This window comes from Centroberyx gerrardi, chromosome 15 (genome assembly GCF_048128805.1).
Source record: "Centroberyx gerrardi isolate f3 chromosome 15, fCenGer3.hap1.cur.20231027, whole genome shotgun sequence".
In the NCBI taxonomy this organism is placed as follows: domain Eukaryota; kingdom Metazoa; phylum Chordata; class Actinopteri; order Beryciformes; family Berycidae; genus Centroberyx; species Centroberyx gerrardi.
In genome coordinates, this window is record NC_136011.1 from 25,488,198 (window position 1) to 25,515,796 (window position 27,599).

Consider the following 27,599-nt stretch of genomic DNA (forward strand, 5'->3'; position numbering starts at 1 on the left):
CAAATGCAAAATCTGTGGGTAGAAAACACCGACTCGGGCATAAAGAGAGAAAGAAAGAAAAGCCTTGGTGAGAACGTCAAAATCCTGCCTGTGTTCGGACGTTAGCGCCGGTCAGGACGAACCTCCCCAGCTCTTTAAAGCGCAGAGGAAGCGAGCGGCGGTGCTGTGTGCATCCAGAGAGGGGCCATGGTGACCCCATTACAAGAGGAGATATCTTAAATGTTTGCACATGTGGACCGTGATGCTGTTTGCAGCCATCAAGCTGCTTAGCAGGCCCCCGAAAGCCCTCAGGGACCTGCTTTTTCTTCTTTCTTTCTCTCTCTGGCTCCCCCCCCCCCTCTTCTCCTCCTCCTCCTCCTCCTCCTCCTTTTTCGCTCCATCATTATCGCCCACATGCTTTTCCAGAGACATCCTGAGTGAAACAGCTCGACGTCCTCGATAGCTATCACATGTTCCTGCTGAGGGAGATGGGGAGGGAAAGGCATCTTGCAGAAACCAAACAGGCTGGGCTGACTTTTTTTTCTGCCTTTCTTCCCCTAACTTATTAGTATATGAACAGTTTTGTTCAAAAATTGCAACAAATGATGGCAGTTCTTGCAGGATAATAAGCAACTTAAGGCCTTGGCTGACACTTCTACACACTGGATCCTCTATGCTTTAGAGATACTGAATGATTTGACTTCAAGAAATGACTCTTTTTCCTGGAAATGTACTCATCACATCTTTTATATTCATGTTTTCAAATGCATTTTGCCGTTGCAACAAAAAGAGGAAATCGTAATGCATTATCTTCAATTTATGTGATTTTTTTCAACTTCCTCAAAGTCAGGAAAGTGCAGTAACCATTCATCCATTCATTCATACATACAAAAGAAAAGCTGTGGTTTGTTATAGGAAAAAAAAAAAAAAAAAAACTCTCCAGATTTTACAGTACATGTTTATGGGAAAGCGCCTTTAATCTGAGACACTAAAAATGTCCAGCAGACTCACGTGTGGTTTCACTGTTTTCTCTCAGTTTATTGGAGGCGGAAGGTAAGACACACATTTCACTTAGTTTTTCTCACAGACCTGGCACCCCTTCGGTATCTACAAAGTACTTCCCGTTCCTTCTCGAAAGCAAGAGCTACATCCATCGTACATGTTAGAAACAGTTATTTAAAAAAAAAAAAAAAAAAAAAAATAGAAATAAAAATGTACAACATACACTTGATATATATAATATAATTTTTGCTCTTTTTTACAGAGGTAAAAATACTTAGCGTAAAAAAAAAAAAAGTCTAATTCATTACAGGGAGTCGTTTCTTAATTTTTTCGATTTAAATACACAAGGACATAAGAGGATGCGTTCAGGCACTTGTAAATGGCTCTGACATGTGGAGAACACAGACAAACACCGGACGAGACGGACAACCGATTAAAAGCTGACACACACTCTTCCCAAAAAACTGATTGAGGCCCCCCCCCCCCAGATACATCACATCTTTTACAAGGATCTGATTATACTGGATAGGAGTTAGTAAGTGATAGCATATTCCGCAGAGCCAATCCCAAATAGTTTTGGATCGGGCCGCTGGTTCTGGACCAGGATGGACATTTCAGGAGTAGGGGGTAAAAGGGAAGCGACATGAACACATACACACACACACACACACACTCACACATACACATTTGCAAACTGGTACATAGGACAGGATGTACTAAACAGACAAAACCAGGGAAGGAAAAAGGACATCCTCAAGCATTCAAAATTTCAACTACAGTAAGTGACATTTCCTCGGCACAACAATCAGGGATGTGTTGTTTTCAGGATTTCAGCTTGGTTTTTTTGGACACACCGTTCCCATTTATTTCTAATGGGAAACTACTGTTTTCCTGCTCTGTTTTGTTTTTGTTATACCTGGTTATTGTGTTCCTGATCACATTCCTGATGCTGCCACCAACCTAGCTTAGAAAAACAAAAAGCAAAAGCACCTAGGCGGTTGTTGGTTTTAGTGTTGTGCTTTCAGTGTGAGCGTGTGATTGGCCAGCTGTGGTGTGTCACTCAAAACGGCAGGGTGACACCGGGGTAGGACGGAGAGGAATGAAGGGCGGGACTTAAGGAGCGGAGCTGATTGTACGTCGCAGGCAAACTGGGAGTCCACAGTTTATACGCTTGGCAGAAACCTCCTGAAGAGCTCCTTCTCATACAAAAATAGTTTAAACCGAGCTTAGAGAATACGTGTCGAATCGGGCCGATTCCTCAGAGCCTTAACATGTTCGCTCTTTTCATTACAGCAAACACAACTTCAGAGGGAGGAGGGAAAAGCAGACCGATCCCCGCCTCCGCATTTTAAGGCATAACGGGTACCGGATTAGCGGTACTTCTGATTGATTTGTGTCCCGAGCTCAGCCCTTGGGACTGCTGACCCGAGGTGAAGAATTATGAAACCGGAGCCTTAAAATCACTTCAAGTATACAGAAGTAGAGCAAGCCCAAAAAGAAACTGGAATTCTAAGATTGTGTGGGTCTCCTGGTTTGTGTAATAGTTTAGGCACTGTTTGAAATAACATGAAAGGAGCGGGGAGACGGATGCACAAACCCCAGGCAGCGTCTCCTTCTGTACAGCTGTCAGCAAATCACAACTGGCAACCCAGCACCCTTCGGCTGGCATATTCAATTCAGTGAGAAAATAAATAGGATAAAAAGACTAATCTTTGGGATATTAGAAGATTACGATGAGTACCACGTTTCTTTCAGTGAACAAAGTAGATGTCGGTGGTTGAGAGCTATGTAGACTATATACATTAGCTTTACCATAAGCTGCAGTACAGACGAGGAAGGCCTCAGCGCACAGAAACATTGTAGGCACACACACGCACACACACACACACACACACACACTCTCTCTCTCTCTCTCACACACACACACACACACACACAGAGGTGTAGTGTCTGACTTCTCTTCTAGTTGGAGTTGAGCTGAGCAGGCCATGGTATTGGAACAGAATATAAACAGAATGGCCACACATACACCAAAGGGAGAAAAAAACAAAAAAACAAAGAGTAAAGAGAAACAATTCAAGTTCTTCGACGCCGAGTCAGTGTACAAAGTATAAAGTACCTGCATATGTGATACATAACATATAAGTCAGCTATAAAAAAAGGCCCCCTGAAAAAAGAGCGCTCTCTCACTAGAAACAGAGCATGAAACGGCCATGTGGAGAGGTGAGAGAACTGTCTGCCTTAGGGGGGAGCTTATCTTCCCAGGCCGTTCAGAAAATGCACCAACTTTTTTTTTTTTTTTTGGCTTATTTCAGTGTCTGTCTGGAATTTGTAGAGAAACCCAGGTTTCTAAACCGAGGCAAGAAGAGAGAGAGCAGCCGTTACCACTTGTCCCGTCCCGCCCCGCCTCCCCCTCCTGCCTGTGCTTGCGTTGGGTTAGGTTTTTGCGTTTCCTCCGCGAGGTTCAGCTCGCCGCCTTGTGCCGGCCTCCGCAGCAGCCGCAGGCGAGCGCCGCCCGGTGGCAGGCGTGGAGCGGCGGGTAGAGGCAGAGGCAGGGCGCCACCAGAGACAGCCCCAGCAGAGCTAACCAGCGCGTGCCCAGCCGCCCGCCGCCGCCGTCGCCCCCCTCGCAGGAGCAGGGGTCCGAGTAGTCCCCCTCCGGGTCGGACATGCAGTGGTACAGCATGGTGTCCGCCAGCCACATGCAGCTGACCCGCTGGACGCACGCCCTCACGGGGTCCGGCGCGTCCTGGCACCGGCCTCTCCGGTTGTCGGAGAGGTAGAAGGCCTCGCCGCAGTGCTCGCACTGGGCGCGGTCCGTGCCGTCCGCCTTCCGCCCCTTGCCGCCGTTGCTCGAAGGCGAGGAGCCCGGGAGGAAGGGGCGAGGCTGGGAGGAGACCACGGCCGAGAAGCCGTGGCGGTACGGGCCGCCGTGGCCCTTGGGTCCGAGGGCGGGGTCGGAGTCCGAGGGCGACAGGGCCGGCGCCAGCGGGTACGTGTAGTCGTGCTTCTGCGCCTCCGTCTTGGCGAAGTGCACGTAGGATTCGGAGTCGTCCACGTGGATGAACTTGTCGCGCACGGTGGCGTGGCGGTAATCCTCGTAGCCGGTGAGCCAGGAGCGCTCCGACTGGCGTCCGGGCCGGCGCTCGGTGGCTCGCTCCCAGCTGCGCTCCCGAGGGTTGATGCGGACGATCTCCTCATCCTCCTGGAAGGTGACGTGACGCGGCAGCCGGGACAGAGACTGGAGGACAAGGGAGGGGAAACTTATTTATCTGCCAGGATCACGAATATATGCATGTAACTGCCCTATATTGTTTGTTTCAGGTGAATAGCAAGCTACAAAAACTCTATTGCACACGCATGTTCATGTACACACACACACACACACACTTCATTCAACTAGATAGTGGATGAATTTGAGGAACGTGCTTACAGCAAAGATTATTTTCACAATATGAAAGGTTTCATTTATTTCGTTATATATGTATCTATTCTGGAAAAATATGTCACCTTATTTTCATTGGTCAATGTTTCAGAAATTCAGGTGATTACATTATCTTAACTGTGACCATTTGTCTTTAAATGGCTAATAAGAATGATTTTTCCCAATGAATTTTATTTTCTAAGCTGCAATCATTTTGTCAGAACAGGTGTCCATCTTTAAAAATCAGGATCTCATTTTGGAATGACAGTCTCTAAAATCTTCTCCACTCTCTGTCTGCTGTAACCGGGAGAAGTTTTTTTTGTCTCACCTGGTCCAGGAAGTAGTGGTCTGCGAGCCGGTAGGGGTCGTGGAGGTCGTGACGATATCCCAGCATGCAGTTGTGTCTCTGCGGGAGCGGCGAGGAATCCAGCGGCTGCAGAGAGCTCTCCAGTTTCTGGGAGGAGTTGGACGAGCTGTCTGTGGCGTTCTGACGGGACAAACAAACACAGGAAGTGGGGCTGAAAAACGCATTCTGATTGGATAAACCAAACAAATAGTTTTATGTGAGCGGCTGCCACGATTGGGCAAACAAAAACAGGAAGCCCTCGGCGCAGCTCTGATTGGGAAAACAGGAAACGTGAGCTCTGGTTGGCGAGCAATGTCATCCACATTCAGATCACTGTGTGGTTCAAAACATCTTTACAATACCTGCCATAAGATATTAGGAATACCAGTCTCTCCATCAGATAGACAGAGCAAGCGAATCTATAACTTCTTATTGATTTAAACTATTGTAATGACTATAAAATTGTCCAATTGTCATGTTCAAATTCAAAGTCAAAGTGTTTTAATATGTGCAGTGTTACACAGGGTCATTCTGAACAATGAAATGCTTGTGACTAGGCTCAGAGCAACTTTGTAGCATAAAAATAAAATAGGAAATATACAGCACAAGAAGAACAATGTTACTCAGTGGCAGAAAGGAGATAGCACTAGAAGAACTAAGACGAACCATACAAGATAATGAATAATAACCATAGTAATAATAATAATAATAATGATAATATGACTTGGAATATGAGATGGAATACGGAGGTGCAATTTAAGTAAAAAAAACGATGTGCAGTTCCCATTTAATTAAAATATATTTACAATATGGTGAAGTGAAAGTGAAAGTGATCTCGATGCATTTGCTATTCAGAGTGGCTTGGCAGTCAGATAAATCCAGTAGTTATGGTTTGAATATACAGTATGAAACGTGACCGACTTTCTAAACAACCGACACCAAAGTCACAAAGCCTTCTAGCAGTGAAAAGTCTGACAACCCAAAATATAACCTCAGACATAACTGGCTCCAACACCTCTGAGATCCACTTCAGTCGTGAAAAGGAGGAAAGGGACTGACAGGTTAAAGCCTCAGAAGAGATAACAAAACAAAAGTGGGACGGTACCAATATTTCGCACACACACACTGTTCAAACTACATCATGAGCATTACATTGAACTACATTGAACCTACTTGTTTCTCTCTACATTACCTTTTTTGGCCTCTCTCCTGCTTCTTCACCCCCCTTCCTCTCCTCCTTCCTACTTTTTTTTTTCTTTCCAGCAACCTAACTTTCTCTCCTCGATCTCTTACACATTCCACCTTTCCTTCTCTCTTTTCCACCACTTTCTTTCACTCTTGGTCCAGTTCTTTCTCAGTTTTGTGTGTGTGTGTGTGTGTGTGTGTGTGTGTGTGTAGGAGCAGTATCCTGTCCCCTTTCCGCTGTCAGGGCGTCGCTCCAACTCAAACCTTGGCCAGACACTAGACACTCGGGCCGCTGCTGTGTAGCGCTCAGACAGACAGACAGACAGACAGACAGACAGACAGACAGACACACAGACAGACAGACAGACAGACAGACACACAGATAGACAGACAGACAGACAGACAGACAGACAGACAGACAGACACACAGACAGACAGACAGACAGACAGGTTTCAGACAGGCAGACAGGGGGTCAGCCTCTGGGGGCCTGCAGAGCGCCAGCTGACAGGCTGGACGGGACTCCTGCCTCATCACACCACCCTGGATATGTGTGTGTGTGTGTGTGTGTGTGTGTACGTGTGTCCATACATGCATGTGTACGAAACATACAGAATGTGTTTGACACAATAATCTGGGCAGAGGTGACTGTGTGTGAAGGATTTTCTTCATCTTTTGGACGTTTTGAACCCGTTCTGTTCACAACACCATTCTCAGGAGTAAAGGATAGTGATGTGTGCGTTATCTTCATGAATCATGTAAGATTAGATATGCATTGCTGCTCTGTGCTCACAAAGTCTCTCTCTTAACCCATTATTGGACACAGATTTAAAAATACTGGGAGAAACTGTCAAGCTGCACACCTCGTGTGTGTTTGTCCAACCTGGGGAAATCATCCTCTGCATTCGTTTCAACCCGCTTAGACTACAAGATCACGGGGGTTTTATATATGTGGACAACTTACTGTGCGTTCACACAGTGAGCAACGCGATCAACAAGTCACTGGAAGTCAATTAATTTCCTATAAAGCGGAGAGCGACCGGGGAAACCTCGCTCAACACGCTCGCCGGCCGAGAGACATCGGCCACAGCTGAACTTTACCCAGCCGATGAGATTTCCACGCTTCCTTGTTTCCCCATCGATGTGATTTTGTTTCATGAATATAGTTAGTTCTGCCTTGCAAGTACAAAATGGATGAGAAGTTGATTACAGCCATTCAAAGCTTCCCAGTTCTCTCCGGCTTTTTTTTAGAAGACTACAGGAATACACGATGTGCCAAAAACGATGCTTCCAGAACGGTTGCATCCATTGTTGGGGTCGATAGTACACTCTGAAGTCATTTTATTGAGTTTTTTCCTGTTTATTTTCCATTAATCCTACCTAATTAGTGCTTGCTAGCCAAGTTAACTTATCAAAACTATGCAATGTTATGAAGGTCAATACAGAAGTAGCAAAAACATCTATAAACCGTATAGGTACAGCTGAAAAAACAGAAAAAACAGCAGACAAAATTGTGAATATGATTGTATAAGTTGCTGAAACTGAAATAAAAACTAAGTTAAAAAAAAAGTAGCAAAAACACTTACACACCTACATAGAAGGTGAGCCACTGGCCCCGCCCACAACTGGTCAGAAAAGAGCGACCCATCAACCATCGCAGTGTGAACACCGGGTCACTGTCAAGTAATTTGTCAATCTCAAAAAACTACACCGACTTCACTTTCAACTGATTGCCTAAATTTTCCGGTTCTCATTGCATCGCTCCATGTGCCAAACCCCACCCATCTGGCTCTCCAAGGAGGTTAAAACCAACGCTATGAATTATTCCCCAACACTATATGACCCAGATCTGGTGTGTGTGTGTGTGTGTGTGTGTGTGTGTCTGCTGAAGCTATCCCTATTATATCCCTGCTCTGTGTCCAGAGCTGAGATCCCCACATGGATACCGCCATGCCGAGAATTTCCCCCAGCTTTCTTACAAAGCCTTCAGAGCAGCCGGCCAAAAATAACATAACATGCTGCCTCCGCTCCAAGCCCCGCCCCCCTGGAGAAGACATTACCGGGGGAGGGGGGGGGGGGGGAGGAGCTAATACGGTTTAGGCCGGTCCTGCTCTGGCCTCCACGGCTGCAGCTAATTCAAAACACAGACCGGACTTTCTGCTGCAAGCTACAAAATGCACAAGAGGACAGAGAGAGAGAGAGAGGAATACCAGTGATCGGGTGAGGGGGGGGGGGTTTATATTTCTGGACATCCTCTCTTTATACATTCTGGGTTGCGGAGCAAGGCCGGACAAAGGCTATTTAAAGTTATTTTCTGACACAAAACATGTCCCGACTCGATCCTCGGGAGGATTCATCCTTCAACGGGCCCGTCTCGCTCTCCCGGGACGAGCCCGAATCGCTTCAATAGCCTTCGCTCCCTGTTGTGAATGAGCTAAAATAGAGACAAGAGAGCAGAGACTTGCTGAAGGGAGGGACAGAGGAAGGGTTGGGTTAAGTTTAGGTTTAGCCAACGAGGAATAATTTAGGAAGTATGTCCATCCTAGCTGTCCCCTCCGACCCTTCCCCCCCCCCTCCCCGAGGCTGTAAATCTGCCACAGCGTTTCCCCTGTCCACGACCGCCCGCCTCGCAAACTCCGCCGCCGCCGCTAACTTTAGGAAAGGTCACCAACATAGGGTGAGAGGGACACATGCAGCGCTGCAGCACCCCCGCCCCCCCACCCCCAACGTGTCCCTTGGGCTTCAACTTGTGATTTCAGTGTCATACTTACCATCGAATTTGATAGTCTGATAGTTACACACGCGTCAAGGTGAGGTGCTCGGCTGGGTAAAGCCTTAAAATAAATTAACCTTAACGGTAAAAAAATAAATAAAAGTCTCCCAGCGTGGGTTTTAGTCCTAACATGCTGTTTTGTCATTTAAACTTGTGTTGAAGAGTGTGTGGCCTCGTATGTTCGATGTATTTGTATCTGCCTGCATGGACATGTGTGAATGAAATGTGGCATCCAAACTGCTTCTCAACAGTCTTTGTATACTAGCTTTGTGGAGGCCGAAACTATTCTTTCACTACAAAAAAAAAAAAAGAAAAATCATTACGGGGAGGAAAAAGGAATGGCAATGCTAGGAAATGCCAACGCTGGAGCACAGCCACAAGTCTTTCCCTGGCATTAAAAGGCCTTAAAGGAGTAGTTCACCGCAAAATGAAAATTTCAGGCATTAACTAGTCGAAACTCATGAGTTCATCTGAAAACCAAACAGAGTGAGCCATCGTTTGGCTACGAAACATTTGGACTATTCTGCATGAGCAGTTTGCAGACGTTTGACAGACATTTTATGCATTTTTGGAGCTGTAAAAAGATGTTTGGAAGAAGGCTGAAATGAAACTACGTGGGCTTTAGTTTCCATTCTAACTTCAATGGAGTTACGACTGATATTGGGGTGAGAAGTTAATGACTAAATTTTCATTTTGAGGTGAACTGTTCCTTTAAAGGCAGCTTTCTGGGCAACAATAATAGCAACAACACACAGCGACTTGCCTTAACATTGTTGCATTGACAGCCTCTACAGGACTTCAGCATTTCAGGGACTGCTGCACCCTCTGACAGTATTGTATGAGCTACACCCATAGATCCAGCCCCCCCCCCCCACTCGCCCCCCCTTTATGTGTTTGTATGCGTCTCCATGCCGGGTGTGCACTCCCAGCAGAGCACCTATTAGTCCTGGCCCTTACAGACAGTCCGAGTCAAAGATGAGCCACGAGGCACTTCCTCTCGTAAATCACCGGCCCCGCACTAAGCTGGGAAACAGCTGCCAGCGCTAGTTTGGTTGCTGCTCTTCCTCGCTCCACTGGGGGGGGGGGGGGGGGGGTGGAGGGGGGAGGGGGGCGAGGGGGAGGGGCTGATCACTGGGAGAGGGGGGGGAGGTGGGGTGGGGATACAGGAAGTGACCTTGTGACCCTGCCTGTCGCTCCTGGTGTCAGGTTACAGAGTCGGGGGAGGGGGCCCTTCATGCTAACTTAAGGTAGAGGGGCCTTGACACACACACACACACACACACACACACACGCTTCACGTATATACATAGCAGGTATATGTAACAGGGAGGGGATCCGAAGTGATGTCCTGTGCTGAATTAGCTTCTGTTGGAGGGATGAAACCAAGTCCTGAGGTATGTTGTGGACGCCAGAGTTTCCTCTAGGATTTTAGCGAGCTGCAGTGGATCAGAGTGTATTAAATCTGCTGGAACCAGGGTTTAGTCCAAGGCCTGCTAGTGGTGCCACGATACCCCAAATTTCCATATTGCTTCGATACTGTTGCAAAAGACTAAATTCATTCAATCGACACTTCCACCAAATGTGTTTAGCAACGCTGAAATTCCATTTCAGCGTTGCCTCCAGAGGGCGTTTACGCGCAGATTGGGATAATTAAAAGAAGCAGAAGAAGATTCAATGGAGTCAAACAGCTAAAAACATGGCAGCAGCGTGAAGCAGTCCACCTCGTCTTGAACTGGATCCCATTTCACCAGAATTTTTAGGCATTACTTGGTCAAAAATAAAGTCAAAATTCTGTTATCGTGACAACACTGACCTAGTCCCAGAATGACTTTCACTACCTGCTGTGGCTTAAAATAGACTCTTATTTCACTTATATCATGATAATGGAATAAAGTAAGCAAAAATAATAAAAATCCATCGCCATTTTCATTTCTAGGGTACATTTCCAGCAGACAGGAGCCATTACTACTGAATGAATGTAGAAAAAACATGCTATGTATGCACACACACACACACACACACACACACACAGTGCTTACAGTGAAGACGTCGTCGTCGCCCAGCTCGCCCTCGTTCTGGAGTGTTGTGGAGGAGGTGGTGGAGCCTGCAGAGAGGAGAACAGGAACAAATCAATATCACCTTTAAATTTTCATTCAATTTTCATTCCCAGAGACCCAAGACTCTGTTGATGATGTATTTAGAAGACGAATCCTGGAGCTCATCCACGGTCAGCGAATGGGAGACGGGGCTTTATGGACAAAATAAGAAAAGTCTGCATGATTTTACGGAGGTGCGGGAACATCTGGGTGTCACGCCTGTCAGCATGCCGATGAAATACACCTCATTTGGGTGTGAAAGCTCAGACAAACACTCTGTGCATCCATAAAGTCAGTCTCCTGTTCATTGTCAGTGGAGCAGCTGCAGGATTCATCACTTGATTTCACAGACTGGAGCCGTAGTTCTGTCTTTCTACCTTTGTGAGAAAGTTGTTTGTATTGATAAAAAATGGATTAAAACGTTAAAAAAATCATTGGAATAACTCAACAAAAAATATATTGTAAATTCTACTGTTATGTAATGTAACACAAATGTCCATAGCATTATCTAGAACAATTAACTGGCTTTGAATCAGGATGCAAACTGTCCTTCGGATATCAATCTGATCTCCTACAATATTGTTATTTGACCATGACCCGGTCAGAACCTCTTGTGACCCACTTTCAGGTCTCAACCCAACAGTTGAGAAACACTGATCTCAGAGCTGTACTACTTGAGTTCGGTCTTGAGATCATTTTTCTGACGTTTTGGACTTTTCTTGGTCTCAGACTTGTCTTGGTCTTGATCGTTACTGGATGCTGACTTGACTTTTTCTTGTGGATCTAAAAATTGTCGATGATTCCAGTTTTCAAGATATGATTTTCTCCATCTGGTCCACCTTTCTCCCCAGCGCCACAATCAATTTAAGAGATTACACCTGTCTATACTATGTAATGGTCCTCAAACTTCTATGAATTGATTAGTCAAAATATTATTCATTAATTAGCTGAATATTGAAGGTTAGAGTACAAAGCTCCTGCAGATAGATCTACATTTCTGTTCATCCTTAAAAAAACTCGTTAAGCATTATTTGTACTTTTGGAAAGACATATCGAGTGTTTATTGCTTATTTTGGTCTTGACAAAGACTCGATTTGGTCCGGTCTCGGTCTTGACTTGGACTCGACCGCCTTTGGACTTGGATCTTAGCTCTTAACTCGACCGGACCTGGTCTTGGGATCGACTTGGACTCGGCTAACCTGACCGATCTATAATATAACCCGACCGTACAGGCGAACCGGCGGCAGGGCGTACCTTCTGCCAGGTCCTCGATGGCTTTCCGTACTCCCCGGTCGAAAGCCCTGGCGTCGGCCGGGCTCTGGAAGGACAGGCCGCACCTCCTGTCCTCCACCTTCCAGTGGTGGAAGGTGGGCGTGGCTGTGGTGTAGACCAGGTCCTTCCTCAGCGGACACTCCAGGATCACCTGTCAATCGCAAGCAGACGGGCCAATCACAACGAGGAACAAATGACAACGGTTAGAGCAGTCATTCAGTAATCCTTCAAGCACGCAACAAAGAACCACACCGAATCCTTACAGTCTGATTATCCTAAATAAAGAAAATTCAAGTCGTATACTCTTCTCTTTTCTTTTAGTTTTGTGCTTTATTTATATGCCCACCATAAAAAAAAGCATGAAAATGGTATTCATAGTATTCTGTTACATCACCACACAGCCATCTTGGTAGAAAAATAACAGGTGATTGTAATAAATTAACAGCTGATTATAATCAAGTGACAGCCTCTGCACATGGTAATGCACTGGTAGGAAATGCATGTGACATCATGGGAATGAATACTGAGAACTCATGGATGATTTTGGTATCTATGTTCTCATCACTTTAACAGGTGAGTTGACCCAAAATCTTGGGTGTATTCCTTTAAAGTCACGATGAAACCGCATTTTGAGCAATGAGTGATGTATTTCCTGTTGAAACAGGATGTTGGGGCGGGGAGGGATCATTCAAAACTAGTGTAAACCAATGGGATATTTGTTAGGGAGAGAAAGGCAGGTTTATTTGATGGGAGGGGCGGAGGGGCGGGACTGTTCAAATATCTCTGATGGTTTTATTGGTTGGAATTGGTTGGAATTGGTTGGAATCACCTCCTGGTACACTACTAAAGATTTTTTCAGTTTTCCAGGAAGTAAAAGTAATGAGATTTTAATATAAAAATACAATGAAATATTTTTTTTGTCCTTTTTTTAAGGCATAAATTGTCAAAAAGTATATGGTATGATAGTTAGAATGAGCGAAAAAGTTGAAGAAGAGATCATTACTCATCATTTTCATCAGCTAGACAGCAGGATTCAAAACATCAACCTTCTGGTCACAGTTCTGCTTCTCTTACCCTTGTTGTAGGTGTTGCACCCATGTTGCACTTATCCTATCAGTGATGTCAAAGCAGGTATTTTGCCTTTGACAGCTGATGCAAAACACCTGCCTTGACATCACCGATCGGGGGCGTGGCAAGAAAGTGCAACACGCTTGAAAGTTTCAACCCATAGAAAGCAGCGCAGCAACAAATTTTCTGACCTATAACTGTGTGCGTGTGTTTTACCTGTTTGTCCCGTAGCCGTTCGCCGTGGATGAGGAAGTGGGTGCTGTTGCGCGTGCTGCAGGCCGGCGTGGGTGCCAGCTCCGGCGGCAGGAGGCGGCACACCCCCACCCTGCTCAGAGCGCCCCCGTCCTGCGCCAGCCAGCCCCCGCTCGAGTCGTCCCGCGTCATCACCACCGCTTTCACACGCACGATGTAGCTGTCACTGGAGGGAGAGAGAGAGAGAGAGAGAGAGAGAGAGAGAGAGAGAGAGAGATGATTATTGCGATGATTATTGCAATGTATACAATCTGATATTAATTCCTATAAGCTGGACTTCAACCAATATGGGTTTATGAAGGCCGATACGGACACCAAAATGTTTGTATTGAAGCTGCTGATAGCTTATATTTCGTGCAGATAGTTAATATATTTTAAATTGACAATTTTCATGCCAAAAAATGACACGGTTTTCGGGTTCTCCTCATTTAGACCATCTTGGGACACTAAAACTCTCCACTGAAATCTTTAAGAGTTAGCAACTCTTTAAGGCAGACCGACCCACCACACCTATTCAGTGGTAGAGGAAACTCTGGGATACATTACTGCCTTTAAACAAATAATGAATTTATAAAAAAAACCAATATTGAACAATTCAATTAATACATGTAATGTGCAAAGAAAATACAATTTCATTGTAGGTTTCACACAGGAACCTCCATCACATCAGAGGTGGACTGATTGGCCGATACCCGAAATTTAATATAAGGCCGATATTGGCCTGATATCCCAAGTCTGTGGTCCTGTTGTGTCCGTATGTCCCTCAACTATCTCCTCCGTTATCTACACCTATTATCTCTACGCTATAACATCTAAATCTCAAAAAAAATGTGAGCCGCTTTAATAAACATGTCAGTTAAAGGTGAAGGAGTAAACAAGTGTTCAGGAGGCTTCAATCAAAATAATGAGCATAAGCACCTAACTTATATGCCTAAAACCAATATGGCGAAACACTTCTACATCAAGCTGAGGCCTTGTTCCAGTCCAGACAGTTTCTCTCTCTCTCAATTACCTAATCAATCAGTCAGATAAAACTGCAAAATTGACTTTATAGGCAAACCAACCAAGCTGATATTAGATTCTTATACTGATGTCCTTAGTTGTCAATCACACAAAAAGTATACTAAAATCACTTCCACTGACTTTTCCTGCGGCTGTCTAAACTTTCTGGAACTCATTTTATTGTTCTATGTGGCAAAGCACATCTGCCCCATTCTCCAAGCAAATTAAAACAAATGCAAAGAATTTGCAACTGCAACCAAGACGGGTGTGGAGAAGGGCAAAGCATTCCTAAGGAGGTAAAATACTGGAAAAATAAGGAGAGGGAATGGAAACGCTTTTAATGCAAAAAGAGCACTTATTCAAGCTGCCGGTTGTAAAGATGAAAATCCGTGTATAATATGGTTATACAATACATGCACACTTTAAGGCAACACACGCTGAGTGGATGAACTCTTCTTCAGGCATTTGACCCCGGCCTAGACTTGTGTTTCATCTCTCCACCTGTTTCCTGTATATGCAAACTTTGTTTTTCTCGTCTTTTCTTGCATGTATGAGCGGCTGAGAGCTTGTTAATGCCAGAGGAGTTTATTATAGAGTTGGATTCACACGGCGACAGAATGTTTGAGGGCGTCTCAAGTCACGACTTTGCCTGATCCTCACTGTGCAGGGGTAGGAGGTGTTGTACCGGGACCAGTCAGCACACACACACACACACACACACACTAATGTAAATGTAGCTCCATTATCTTTATCTTGCTGCTTTAGTCTACGCTTTAGTAACTAATTACATTTACTCACATTACTGTAATTGAATAGCTTTTTTGTAGTCTGTAAGTCAGTAACTTAAGTTTTGTTTTCATCAAAGCATTGTACTTCACTACATTTACATCCATTAGAGTGCAGATCTTGTGGTTCTCCATCAGCAACTGGACCGACATAAATTGACAAACTGTGGAAAGAAGAGAAGAGTCACATCTAACAATGTTCTCTTTTCTAAAAACGTAACTAAGTAACTTTGAAGACATTTTAAATTAGTTACTTTTTACTTTCACTTGCATAGATTTTTACAACAGTACTACTTCAACTGAAGTAAAATTTCAACAAAGTAGCGGTACTTTTACTTGAGTAGGACAAATTAGTACTCTTTCCACCACTGCTCATTAGTGGTACTCAAACTCAATACTCAAACTCCCTCGAAAAGAGAAATTCCACACAAACCGCCTAAAACTATGTACATCAGTTTGCGTACGTGCAGAAACTCATGAGATGAGAAAGCAGTAGTGGGTTCAGTGGAGCCATGACGAGACACACACACCATGTAAACCAACAGACACCGCCGCTGCAGTTTAGTCTATTTGATTAACATCAGCCTCACGTGCAATACCAAACAATACATGACAAAAAAACACCCTGCTGCAGTCAACAGAGTCTTCCAGGCCTTAAACACAACAGAGTACAATGGATGTTGAATGGTAAAACACAAGGCATTCTCAAGCACGAGCATGGCAGCCACCACCCTCGCTGGAACACAATGAACATGGTCACAGTCCACATGAATGATCTCTGACAATAACAGGATGTACCTCTGTATATTCCATCGATGCTGCACTGTGTTTGTGTGTGTGTGTGTGTGTGTGTGTGGGCAGGGGGGGGGGGGGTGTATGAGAGCGAGCGAGAGAGGACAGAGAGAGAGGGAGGGAGGGAGAAAGAGAGGCAGAGAGAGTGGGAGTGAATGAGAGAGGTGTTGTTATATAATTAGCTTTCAGACAGTCCCAGGGATTTGATGCACACACACACACACACACACACACACAGGTGGCAAAACTGGTTCACCAGCTCCCACCCACACACATTCACAAAACTGACTGAATGACAGACTGACTGACTGGGTGACAGCAGACAAACAACCTGCACAGAGAAGCAACCGCAGATTCACCCACAAGAGGGTTTGTAGGCTACTTTCATGTACACACACACACACACACACACACACACATTTTAAATGCTCCATTTGAATCCACTTAATCAAATTAGAGTTTGCATTCAGATAGTAGAGGTTCATTGTGTAAGGGCATTTAAGGCACACACCCACACACGTATCTTTTAAACTTAAATCCTGTGAATTAAATTAGAATCTACATTAACATTACAGAGGGTCGACCCAGGCATAAGGACATGACATGTGAACACACACACACACACAGACACACACACACACAACACATTTTGAATCCACTGAATTCCTATTTGCAGAGTTTTAGTGATATAAACATTTTTTGAAGGCAGAGCTGCTCTGGAGGAAAGAAATAATCTCATTGGTTGAGTTAAAACTCAATGGGCGGAGCCAAAGAGACAGTTATTTGGAGTTCAAGTTAGCAAACTGCCAAACTTGAATGGCAAATAAGGCAAAATATTTAAAAAAATATAAATGGCAATGACTTTTTGTTATTCATTCATGATGTTGGAAGGTCAGCAGCTAGCTAACTAGCTTATCTAGCTAGCTACAGGCCGGTATGGCTAGTTTGAACTTGGAAGGTCAGCTAGGCTAACTAGCTAACCTAGATAACTTAGTATGGCTAGATTGCATTTTTTTTCCCAGTTAGTAGCAGAGTGCTAGGCTTCATAATATCAGCTTCCTCCTCTCTTACCTCTTGTCTTTTTCACTGGGCTTCAGTCAAACTTACTTAGCCAGAAAAACTGTGGTTCTTTGGCTCCGCCCACTGAGGTTTAACACAGCCAATGAGATTATTTCTGCTTCCACAGCAGCTCTGCTTCTGACAAATGTTTGTATGAAAATGCAAACGTCTTTATATCTCAGACGTATCTCAGACGTTCAACATGACTCAAACACATATAGACACATCCACATACGGAACCACACATCCAGCCCACATACAGAAATAACACCAAATTCTGTACTAAATAAGAACATGCGCTTTAAGATACATGATACCCGCTATCAACTCTCTGAGATGAACTTGTCACATTTTGGGCTGTCTCGTGACCCGTGTTTAGAGCCCGGCCTGCAGACAGGCCCTGTAATCTGTGGTTGGAACACACAGACAGCCACAACCAGCAGCACCGCGCTACTTTAATACACTTGGGAGTGGGCACACATTCTGGTACAAGTACACACACACATATACTGGGGACCTGTGAATCTAATTCTGTCCACACTAGTGTTGCACAGAGTACTGATGCTGAAAAAGTACCGCTGTGCATGTTTTGAGAAACGGTACTACAGTTTTGCCAGAACTGGTACTATCTACTATCATCCGCTTTCATAAAATCACACAATCGTAAATCCTAAAAAAAAACTTTGTTTAATTTCACACAGACGAGGTTTGCCTCATATTTTACCAGAAAATCACGTTCCAGATGATTTAAGATGATCACATGCTCGGTTTGTATGGTTGCCAGCACTTTTTGTTGTTTCTTTTAGGTGATAAAAGGATGTGAAGTGTTTCCTAAAGAGATGATGAGTGATGGGTTAGGGTTGCAACGGAAGATAGGGGGCGACTCTGCTGTCCTGACCGGGGTGGGAAGTCATTCAACCACTGAGGGGAACGGGGCTTTTGGTTTACCTTCTACAGAATCCCTGTGAACTTCACCATAAAACATTCATCAGTCAGTGTGTGTGTGTGTGTGTGTGTGTGTGTGTGTGTGTGTGTGAGTCTGCCTTCTACCTCATTACACACAGTGTGTAATGCCTCAGAAGCATTAGAGGAAGTTGCTGTTCAGACCGCACACACGTTTGAGTCATAATGGGAATCCTCTGTCTTCTGACTGATGGATAAGGATAGATACATGTGCAGAACCAAACAAACAGGACATTAAGTCACATTTTATTTGCTTATAATACACAATTGTAGATTCCCATGAACCCTAAACATCTATTTGTTAATTTTGTCAGCCTGTAAGCCATGCTGACATTTACATATTTGGCTGTCTTCACCGTAAACAGACTGCAAAATTGTAACTGGACTGAATAACTATCATGAGAGACTTTTCGTACCACTAGCTAGTTAGCTGTGCCCTACAAACCTGGTGTGTGTGTATCAGTATTGCAGTAAAGCACAGGGGGGGCTGGGAAGCAAGCTGGTTATCAGGTTAGGAATCCAGCTCATGTGTGGCAGATAAAAGGGCCAGTGAGGGCAGCCCAGCCATGTGCGATAAGGGCGGCCATACTTCCTGTGATAAGGAACGACCGGCCGCACCCCGGCCTGCTCAACAAAACCCTACACACCCCCGCGTAGGGCCTGCCTCATACATACTGTACAGCACAGGCCCAGCTTGTAGTCAGCCGGAAGTAATCAAAAAGCATTACAACCAGGATCAGTTTATAGTCCGAATCCTTTTTATCGCCAAGTACAACAACAGAGAGGGAGTTTGCACCGACAGCTTCCGGTGTTTCATGGTACAGGTACAGCAGGAGGTCTCACACAGTGCAAAGGGACAGTGTGAAACATAGTGTGGATTGTAGATGAGAATACATAATTGCTCCACATATGCATATTCAACATTTAAAGTCACGAGGAAACGTGTATTTCGATGGTGTCTTGCTTCCGTGATTCAAAATCTTTCCGGTGGATGTTGGGGTGCAACATCATGCAGGGATGGACTGTTCAAAGTGTTCAAAATTTTGTGTGAAAAAAACATGTGATGGTATTGGTTTTGAATTTTTATGGTATGCCATGAAGTAAAAACTAAAAATACCCATTTGTAGCTAACAAGGTGAAAAGGTCATTTTTCAATTCATTGTGACTTTAAATGTGTTTTGAGAGTGCAGAGAGCTAGTGAGAGAGAGAGAGAGAGAGAGAGAGAGAGAGAGAGAGAGAGAGAGAGCGAGAGAGAGAGAGAGGGAGAGAGAGAGAGAGAGAGAGAGAGAGAGTGTTGGGGTGAAGCAAGTTCATTCAGGACTATTGACACTCGAGGCTCCTGAGGGGAAAGTTTGAATGGCTATCTGTCAATCAGCTGTAGATATATGTAACGCTCACATGTCCGGGCAGCACAACACACATGCTATGTGTGTGTGTGTATGCATGTGTCTGTGTGTGTCAGTTGACATCACAGAGAGGTCACTAATATGCAGAGCAGAGTAACAGCCAACATCCCATAGCCAACTGACCAATCACAATGCGAGTTAAGACCACCCATCCCCCCGCTGACAAACCTCAGTCAGCCTCCAACATTTTATACAAAGTCTACAGTCAAATCTGCATTCCTTAATCTGGAATGCATCACTGCTATCTGCTATTGAATTTCCCTCCAGAATAAATAAAGGATGTATGCATGTATGTACTGTATGCATATATCAGTCTACTACCACACCAAGTATCTCAGTACAAAATAGCATTACAATACCACACTAAAGACAGGAAAATACCACTTCATTAATACTCAGTGGTTGCAGCGGTCCTGGGTACAGAAGCAGGCTGAATAAACAAACTTGCAAACTAACCATCTCTTTGCTAGTTTGTCATTATAATCTTCAAAATGTGGATTATTTTCAATATATTAAATATCACCAACGCTGCTGCTCTCCTGTATGGACAAAAAATGTGATACTATGATACATTTGCTACATAAATACACTATAAAAACACACAATATAATGTTTCTTGTGGCATTAAAGCATCATGCAATACAACTGTCTGCATGTTTTCACCATCAGTGTCACGGCTCAAACTTTCTCTCTGGCTGCCTGTAACTGTATTCCAAGAGGAAGCCGGCTTCCCCAAGGTGACTTTGCAGCCCCTCCATCTCTATCGGGGTGGAAATATGAACCGCATTGAAAATAAGCTGATTGGTTCTAAACCTCTTAGAGGCGACTGAAAAGCCACCCAAGACCCTCTATAATGCCTCATATCCTCTTATGCTGTGTTGAGCTCGCCGCATTAGATGGACTCTAAGTGACGACTGGCTTTCCAAGGCTCTTTACACCCGCGGTTGACACCGATCACAACGTCAGCCTTTGTTTGGCGTCATTCAGTTGATCAAGTACACTCCATTTACATAAACTGTAGGATGTCGATGGTTTATCTGGTAATTGGTTGGCCTGTGGTCCGGCTCCAAGGCGGCAAACCAACAGAAAATTATTTGCATAATAGACACTAGGTAGTGTGTGCTCTCGGGGCATCCCTAGTCTAAATATACTGACATATTTACCACTACACATGATGGGCTGGAACTGTCCCTTGTGCTATTTTGGGTTAGCGTCTATGTAAAAATCTGTCTCTCTCCAAATATATATATATATATATATATGTGTGTATGCGTTTTAGGAATCGTTTTAATGTTTTGTTAACTTGAAAAAATCCAATTTCCATGAAACATTCGTCCGATACTACTTACAATAATGTGTACTATGAATTTCTACCATTAAGATTTATATGGTAGCAATTTGAGAAGGTGGGAGAAGTATTTGACTAATACAAACTGAGTTGAGGTGGTTTACCTGAGACCTGATGCTGCACAAGACTGACTAAACATAAACCAGGACATGGGGGAACTGCAGAGACTTGAAATGACTTGACTTGAATTCAATATGCTGCATTATCTGCCCACACACACACACACACACACACACACACACAAAAGACCTGGGTCAAACAGTATTAGTAAATTAGCGTTCATTTTGACCCGTCTGGATGTGTGTGCTTTACCACACTGGGACAGTTCAGATAGTGTCTGCTAAGTTGTCAGTCATAGAAAAATAAACTAGCTTGACTTTTACCTGCGACCGTCTCACCTTCTGCTTCATTGTCCTATGAGGCGAAGCCCTAACATCTGGCCTCAGAGTACGCTAACCCAAACCATAAGAAGTATTTTTGAAAACTATTTGGCCCGACTGCCCGATCGCTTTAGACCGACAGATCAGACGGAATGAAAAGAGCGGATAGATAAACAGACGGAGTACATACAGTACATACACAGACACATACAGAACCACAGACACACACACACACACAGTGAAGTGAATGAAAACTCAAGCTATTATAATCTTGGTCATCCAGTCAGCTGATAAGCAGAGATTCGTAGAAAACAGGCAAACAATCCGGGCCCATTGTTTGGTCTCCAGATATAACCGGCCCAGACCATTATATAAAGACTCCGGATAGCAACCAGTGATGAGCTGCTCTGTAAAACACAGGAAACACTGTGGCCAAGGATCTGTTCCACATGATGGTGGAGGGGTGGGGGGGGGCTGAGAGAGAGAGAGAGAGAGAGAGAGAGAGAGAGAGAGAGAGAATGCAGGGTCTGCAAAGGGTGGTGAAGTGAAGAGAGTTCATGTGTGGACATGGAGTGTGAGTGTGTGTGTATATGTGTGTGTGAGAGAGAGTGTGTGTGTGTGTGTGTGTGTGGGCGTCTGTTTGCATGCACTCTATAAAAGAATGTCATTTCCCCTACAGCCGTGTGACTAATTTGGGACAACGCACATTTGTGTTACTTTTCAACACAATATATGTTAGTAACATCATATGTTGTGCCAATATCTGTTGCTATTAAAAGGGAAAAATCCACCTTATAAAACACTTCACACCGCTTAAATAAATGCTGCTGGTGATGTACTTTGCATTTGGTGCTGGTGTATTTTTCTTATTGCCGTGGATAACTGGCCAATCGTAGACGAGGTGACGTCACATCCAGATATTTCCAGCAGCTACAATGGAGTTTGATAGCAGAAAAAACATCAGCGGTAAACGTCGGGTTTTGGCGCCAGTCCCTCAGAATCAAAGAGCGAGGGCTTCTTTCTAGAGCCGCCATTTTGCACCAAGAGACATTCAACAATCATACAGGGAGAAATCCATCGTAGAAGAGGAGAGAGACCAATTTCTCCACCCACAGCAGCCTCAATAGACCAGAATGCAATGCAGCTACAAGACAGGTTGTGTTTTGAGTAAAGGGGCGCCACTCTCTCTCTCTCGCTCTTACTGTACTATCGCTAACCTGCTCTCTGGGGGTTGCTGAAAGTCATTCTGGGGAACGTGGGAACTTACTGGCCGAAGTAGACGAGGCAGGTTGAGGGAAAGTGGGCACACTAAACAAGTAAATTACAACACTTAACAACACTTTTCCTTTAACAGCATTGTGTTGAAATGTAAAATGAATGTGTGTTGTCCCAAGCTAGACACAAAGACGTGTTGAAAATGACACATTCTTTGAAAGAGAGGGTGGAGGGGAATATACCGGTAATATACTTCTATCTACTGTTGATAAAAACATTTGACTGATTTATCATCAAAATTTGGATAATATCCACTTCTCGATACATACATTAGTCATCTTCCTGCCATTTATTCATCTTTTTTTTTTGGCTGCGAAGCGCTTTGTGACCGTTCCGAAAACTGCTATACAAGTAAAGTTTATTATATTCTCTCAATATCAAATCCTGCTAACGTGGAGAGACGTGGGGAACGGGACAGTCCTGCGGAGGAACAGAGCAGGCCTACCAACTCCTCGCTGCTGTGTTTGCCGGTTGACGAATGCTTTTTTGTCGAGGGATGGATTGTGTTTCGTTGCTACGTTGACCTTAGCTGAATGTCACCGGGCATCTCCTGTCCGATACTGACTGTGCACATGCTGACCCTGCAGCACCACACACAAGATCAATACATCCTCTGCCTGTGTGACTCTAGTCTGTGTGTGTGTGTGTGTGTGTGTGTGAGAGAGAGAGACAAAGAGTTCTTCTATTTTTATGAGGAATAAATGTCCCCACAAGGATAGCAAGATGAGGAAATCCTCCCAAGTGAGGACATGAGGGCTAGTTTATGGTTAGGGTTAGAGGTTAGGGAATGAATGTATTCAATGGAATGGCCCTTGCAAGTGTACGTGTTTGAGAGTGTGTGTGTGTGTGTGTGTGAGTGAGAGAGAGAGAGACAGAGTTCTCGTACTTCTATTTTTCTGAGGAATAAATGACCTCACAAGGATAGAAAGATGAAGAAATCCTCCAAAGTGAGGACATGAGCGCTAGTTTACGGTTAGGGAATTAATGTAGCCAATGGGACGGCCCTCACAAACGCAAATGTGTGTGTGTGTGTCCCTGTAATCATATCCCCCCACTGATGGCAGCCCGACACATCACACCCTATAGCTCCATTGAGCAGGTGAGGTATTCAAATGTGTACGTGTGTCAGGGAAAAAAGGTACGCTGTTCTTAAACTACAAAAGTACACCGCACCTTTTTTTAAAAAAGTGGGAGAGGTATTCAAATGTGTAACCTGTGACACAGCCTACACCGCCAGAGAAAAAGTACACTGTTGTACCTTTTGTCAGTGTGACAAAAGGTACAAAGGTGTACCCTTCCTTTCCTGACAGGGTCCCTGTGTTAAGCCTGTGACACATGTAGGGAGAAGCTTTTATTCCTGATAAGAAAACCACAACGCCTCTATGACCCATCCCTGAGGTGGCCTAGCACATGTGCACACACTTAATCGTTTCCTTCCAGTAAAAAGACAATTGTATCAAGGTACGCCCTTAAAAAAAAGAACAATAGAATAGTAATCCTATAATAAATATATCCTATAATAAAATGCAAATGTTCAATAAATCTTAGAGAGAAAAAAAAGCAAAGCCATAGTTGAGGTATGACATGAGGTATGAGTGATTCTGGTGAGTGCATTCATATTTAAAACAACTGTTAAACGGTCGCAGCTTTGCGGTTATTAGGTTTTTACTACAGCTTTGCACATTACTCAGCCAATCAGAGCCAAGGAGTTGCCTAAATTCACATCTGACCTCCTTGGTCAGGGGGTTATGGAAGCTAGCTTCTGCGCTAACCAAACTTCAACACAGTTTATAGCACTTGAGAAAATCACTTTCCGCAAGTCATGTTTGTTGTTTGTTGAGCACCATTTCAAAAAGTGAATAACTGTTGTATTATTCTTAAAATTTAACATTAACTATGAATCTTTCGAATTTTCACACACTTCCAACCCAGAGGTAAGGGAAAGGGAAGGAGCATTTTTTATGTTTTTAAAACAAATGTATTTCAATGATCAAAAGAATATAAGCTAGTTGAGTCCCTTTAGCTGAAGTTATATGGTTGTGTGTTCTTCCCCAGGTTCTTTCTGCATGTGGGACTTTCCACAAATCATGTCTGTTATTTGTTGAGTACTAACTAATGAATAAAGTGAATAAAGCTTGTATTATTGTTCAATTTTAACGTCAACTATGTATCTTTTAGCTACGACTTTTCACACAACCCCCACAATCCTCTCCGCGTATTCATTAAGAGCCACACGTCATCGCCATAGAAACGGAGTGGAGTTTCAACCCGGAAGTACGGAATAAAACCAGTGGATTTAAACTCCCAACGGTCAATGCACTTAAGACAACAGCAATATATATGACACAGAACAAGACACAAATGTCGTAGTTACTGTCAGAAAACAACAACAACACAGGGAATGTTCTGACAGCTTTTAGTAGGCCTACAAACGTGAATTTTAGCGCTGGGGGTTTAATGGTCGCCGAGTCTTCCTTATATGGTCGCAGCCACTTCCTCTGTTTCTGTCCCCCTGCGCGTGGGACCGGGACAGATTCTGTGTGCTCGTTTCCGCGTAGCGCCGAGAGACCGGCAGGCATGAATGGGGACGCGCCGCTGAAGGTTAGGGCTTTTATGAATGAGCCGGCGTCACGCCACCGCAGCGCAAACATCCCCTCCGGTGCCCTTCGCCCTTCCGCCCCGCCGACAGAGATCTGCAAGGCAGGCATTCCTACCGAGCAGAGCCCCGTGCAGTCTGACAGACAGACACGGAGAGAGAGAAGGGAGGGAGTGTGTGTGCGTGTGTGTCGATATAATGGAGAAAACTAAGAGCCAGTAATTTAAATAGCCCTTCTGTCTGTGTCTGCACATTTCCATTTAAACCTTTAAAAGGATTAATTTAGACTGAAATAAGACAGAGGGTCGATGGGCGGTAACAAACGTGTTAAGATACATGGCTTCGGTTATTACCTAGGAATATAATCACTATAATATTCCTATAGGGACATAAAGTGTGTCTGTGGTGTAGTGAGCATACTGTGATCTTATCGTGCTTTATGGTATTTGTATATCCCATTTTATCCCTGTAATATTCCAATAAGGACATATTTTGAGATATTTATCCAGTATATTTCTAAAATTGATGTCAGATGGCTATAGCTCCGTCTTCATAAGGGTAATTTTAGGCTTCCAGCTCGTCCACAGGCCTCTCAGAGCCATAAAACAGGTTGTGGGCCTACACATTATAAGCCTCTATAGTAGGCTTCAGCATTAAATTTCGCAAGACGTTCACAGCACGATCCGGTCTTTCAGACAAAACCAGGCAAATGCGAGGCTTATGGGAAGCACACGGAGGCTCGACGTTACTGACTCACCGGGAAAAGAGACGCGTCTTTTTCGTCGTTTACAATCGGTATTTTTTTTTTTTTTTTATGAATGAAGCGCGGTAGGCTATGCAAATGAGGGCGATTGAGAAAGAGATGGCGGATGGGGCATATCGGATATCTCATATCCTGTGAGACTTCCCCCTTCGGTTGGAAGCAAACATACAGATGGTGGGCCAAAATAACGAGGCTGGAAAAGCCTCTTTACAGCGCCGTCGGGTTTGGGGATAAGGAGCGCGGGGGTTTACGGTGTGTTTATATATATCTAAAGGGGGAACTTCGGGGTTTTTAGTGTGAGTTTCTTAAGTTGGATACGCTGCAACAAGGCCTGCTCTCTCGCTTCAAATCCTTTCAGAAAATGTTTCCGATCCACCCACGCTTATGCCCCGTTCCCCCTCCTCCTCAAGACTAGTCTACACCAAGGTGGGGGCCCTAAAAACCCCTCTCTCTCTCTTTCTCTCTCTCTCTTTCTCGCTCTCCTACACCACTGTCAATGCATTGCTTCACAGCATCAAGCCCAAACCCCACCGATTACTACCCCCCCCACACACACACCCCCACCCCCAGAAAACCATGCAAAACACTAGAAAAAAGGGACACATTTCTATCCGGGTGGGAGTTTTACGCTGCACATTCCACCAAGTTGCTCTAATTATCTCCAACTTGTAGCAACATATAGGTACTGGAAGACATGAAAAAACAAAAATCTCGCAAGTGTGAGTTCGGCTACTTACTCGTTTGGGTGTGTTTCTTCTATCATTTTCTCGTTTCACCTCAGGTAATATGCCACGGCGGGTGCATACTTTTCGCTCGTCATTCTTTCACCGCGGCTCCTCAGGTTTTTTTTTTTTTTTTTTTTATCTCCAATTCCGCATAATCCCCCCTGCGCCTTTGTGCGATTCTCGGCTCTTGCCTTGCCTTCGACCGACCGTGCCTCCCTCTCCTTTCTCCCTTTTTTCCTTCCCCGAGCCAACCAGTTGCTTCTGGATCGCGAATGCCCTCCTAAGTTTAATACTCCATCGCCTTCAATAACCGTACAGACAATTTGGTAATCCGCTCCCCCCGCCTCCACACACACACACTCACACACACACACGCGCACACACTCCGTTTTAAGTCCTAAAGGCGCATGTTTTCACCGACGACTCCAGTTCCAGTTGTGCGTAAAAGCGCGTCGTCGCTGTTGTTACCGAGGGGTGGCCCCGCTAGAGCCCCATCTCTCTCTACTCCATGTTGGATTGCAGGCAGCCGAGCAGCTCCACCACCGACGCCGGGGGAGGGAGGAGAGAGAGAGGGAGAGGGGTGGGGGGTGCAGGGCGGAAGCGGTGACGTCGGTCTGGTAACACATTTTGGTGGAGAGGGCCCACAATGACTGCAAGCCGGAGGGGCCCTTGATAGGTGACCCCCCCTCCCCCTCCAAACACACACACACACACACACACACACACACACACACACACACACACACACCCCCGCTTCCAACCCCGGATCCTGGATTTATTTCAGTGCCTAAAAGTCAAAGTCCGGACATGTCACATTTGTTCCCTTACGAAAAGGAATTACAGTAATCCTATAATACATTTTAGAAGGATATTATATATAGAAACATCAGAGCAAAAAGTCCCTGTATGAATATTATAGTGAATTCCATAGGAGATAATAAATACCATAGAGTAAGATAAAGTCATTGTAAACTCACTATTGAGCACAATACTATACGTTCCTATAGGAATATTATACGAATATTATAGTTATACCATATAGGAGATACAAATGTACCATAGAGTAAGATAAGGTTACAGTCAACTACTTTGCAGCAAAGACACACTATA

At 44.5% G+C, this 27,599-nt stretch overlaps 2 protein-coding genes across 3 annotated transcripts in view; one reads left to right on the top strand and one right to left on the bottom strand.

The window, feature by feature from the left end:
* Nucleotides 1-27,599, top strand: part of ugp2b (UDP-glucose pyrophosphorylase 2b) — a 409,818-nt gene that overhangs the window by 223,960 nt on the left and 158,259 nt on the right. The gene's annotated exons all lie outside the window — the stretch shown is intronic.
* On the bottom strand, nt 994-27,002 carry LOC139916444 (sprouty-related, EVH1 domain-containing protein 2-like). Of its 2 annotated transcripts, XM_078288832.1 has the most exons (7): nt 26,502-27,002; nt 15,285-15,346; nt 13,360-13,561; nt 12,058-12,226; nt 10,747-10,811; nt 4,734-4,892; nt 994-4,222 (listed from the first exon to the last, which is right to left on the bottom strand). In XM_078288832.1, the coding sequence occupies exons 3-7, from the start codon at nt 13,525-13,527 to the stop codon at nt 3,446-3,448; spliced, it is 1,338 nt and encodes a 445-aa protein (XP_078144958.1). In that variant the 5' UTR covers nt 13,528-13,561; nt 15,285-15,346; nt 26,502-27,002; the 3' UTR covers nt 994-3,445. The 2 variants fall into 2 exon arrangements, with proteins under 2 accessions (XP_078144958.1, XP_071761423.1); XM_071905322.2 differs by lacking the exon at nt 15,285-15,346.

Excerpts from the sequence above, each read along its gene's own strand:
- LOC139916444 (XM_071905322.2), bottom strand. The coding sequence starts at position 26,527 with ATGATAGAAGAAACACACCCAAACGA. Across the intron at positions 13,562-26,501 it reads GAAGAAACACACCCAAACGA|TGACAGCTACATCGTGCGTG; the intron begins GTAAGTAGCCGA and ends CTCTCCCTCCAG. Across the intron at positions 4,223-4,733 it reads ACCACTACTTCCTGGACCAG|TCTCTGTCCCGGCTGCCGCG; the intron begins GTGAGACAAAAA and ends CTTGTCCTCCAG.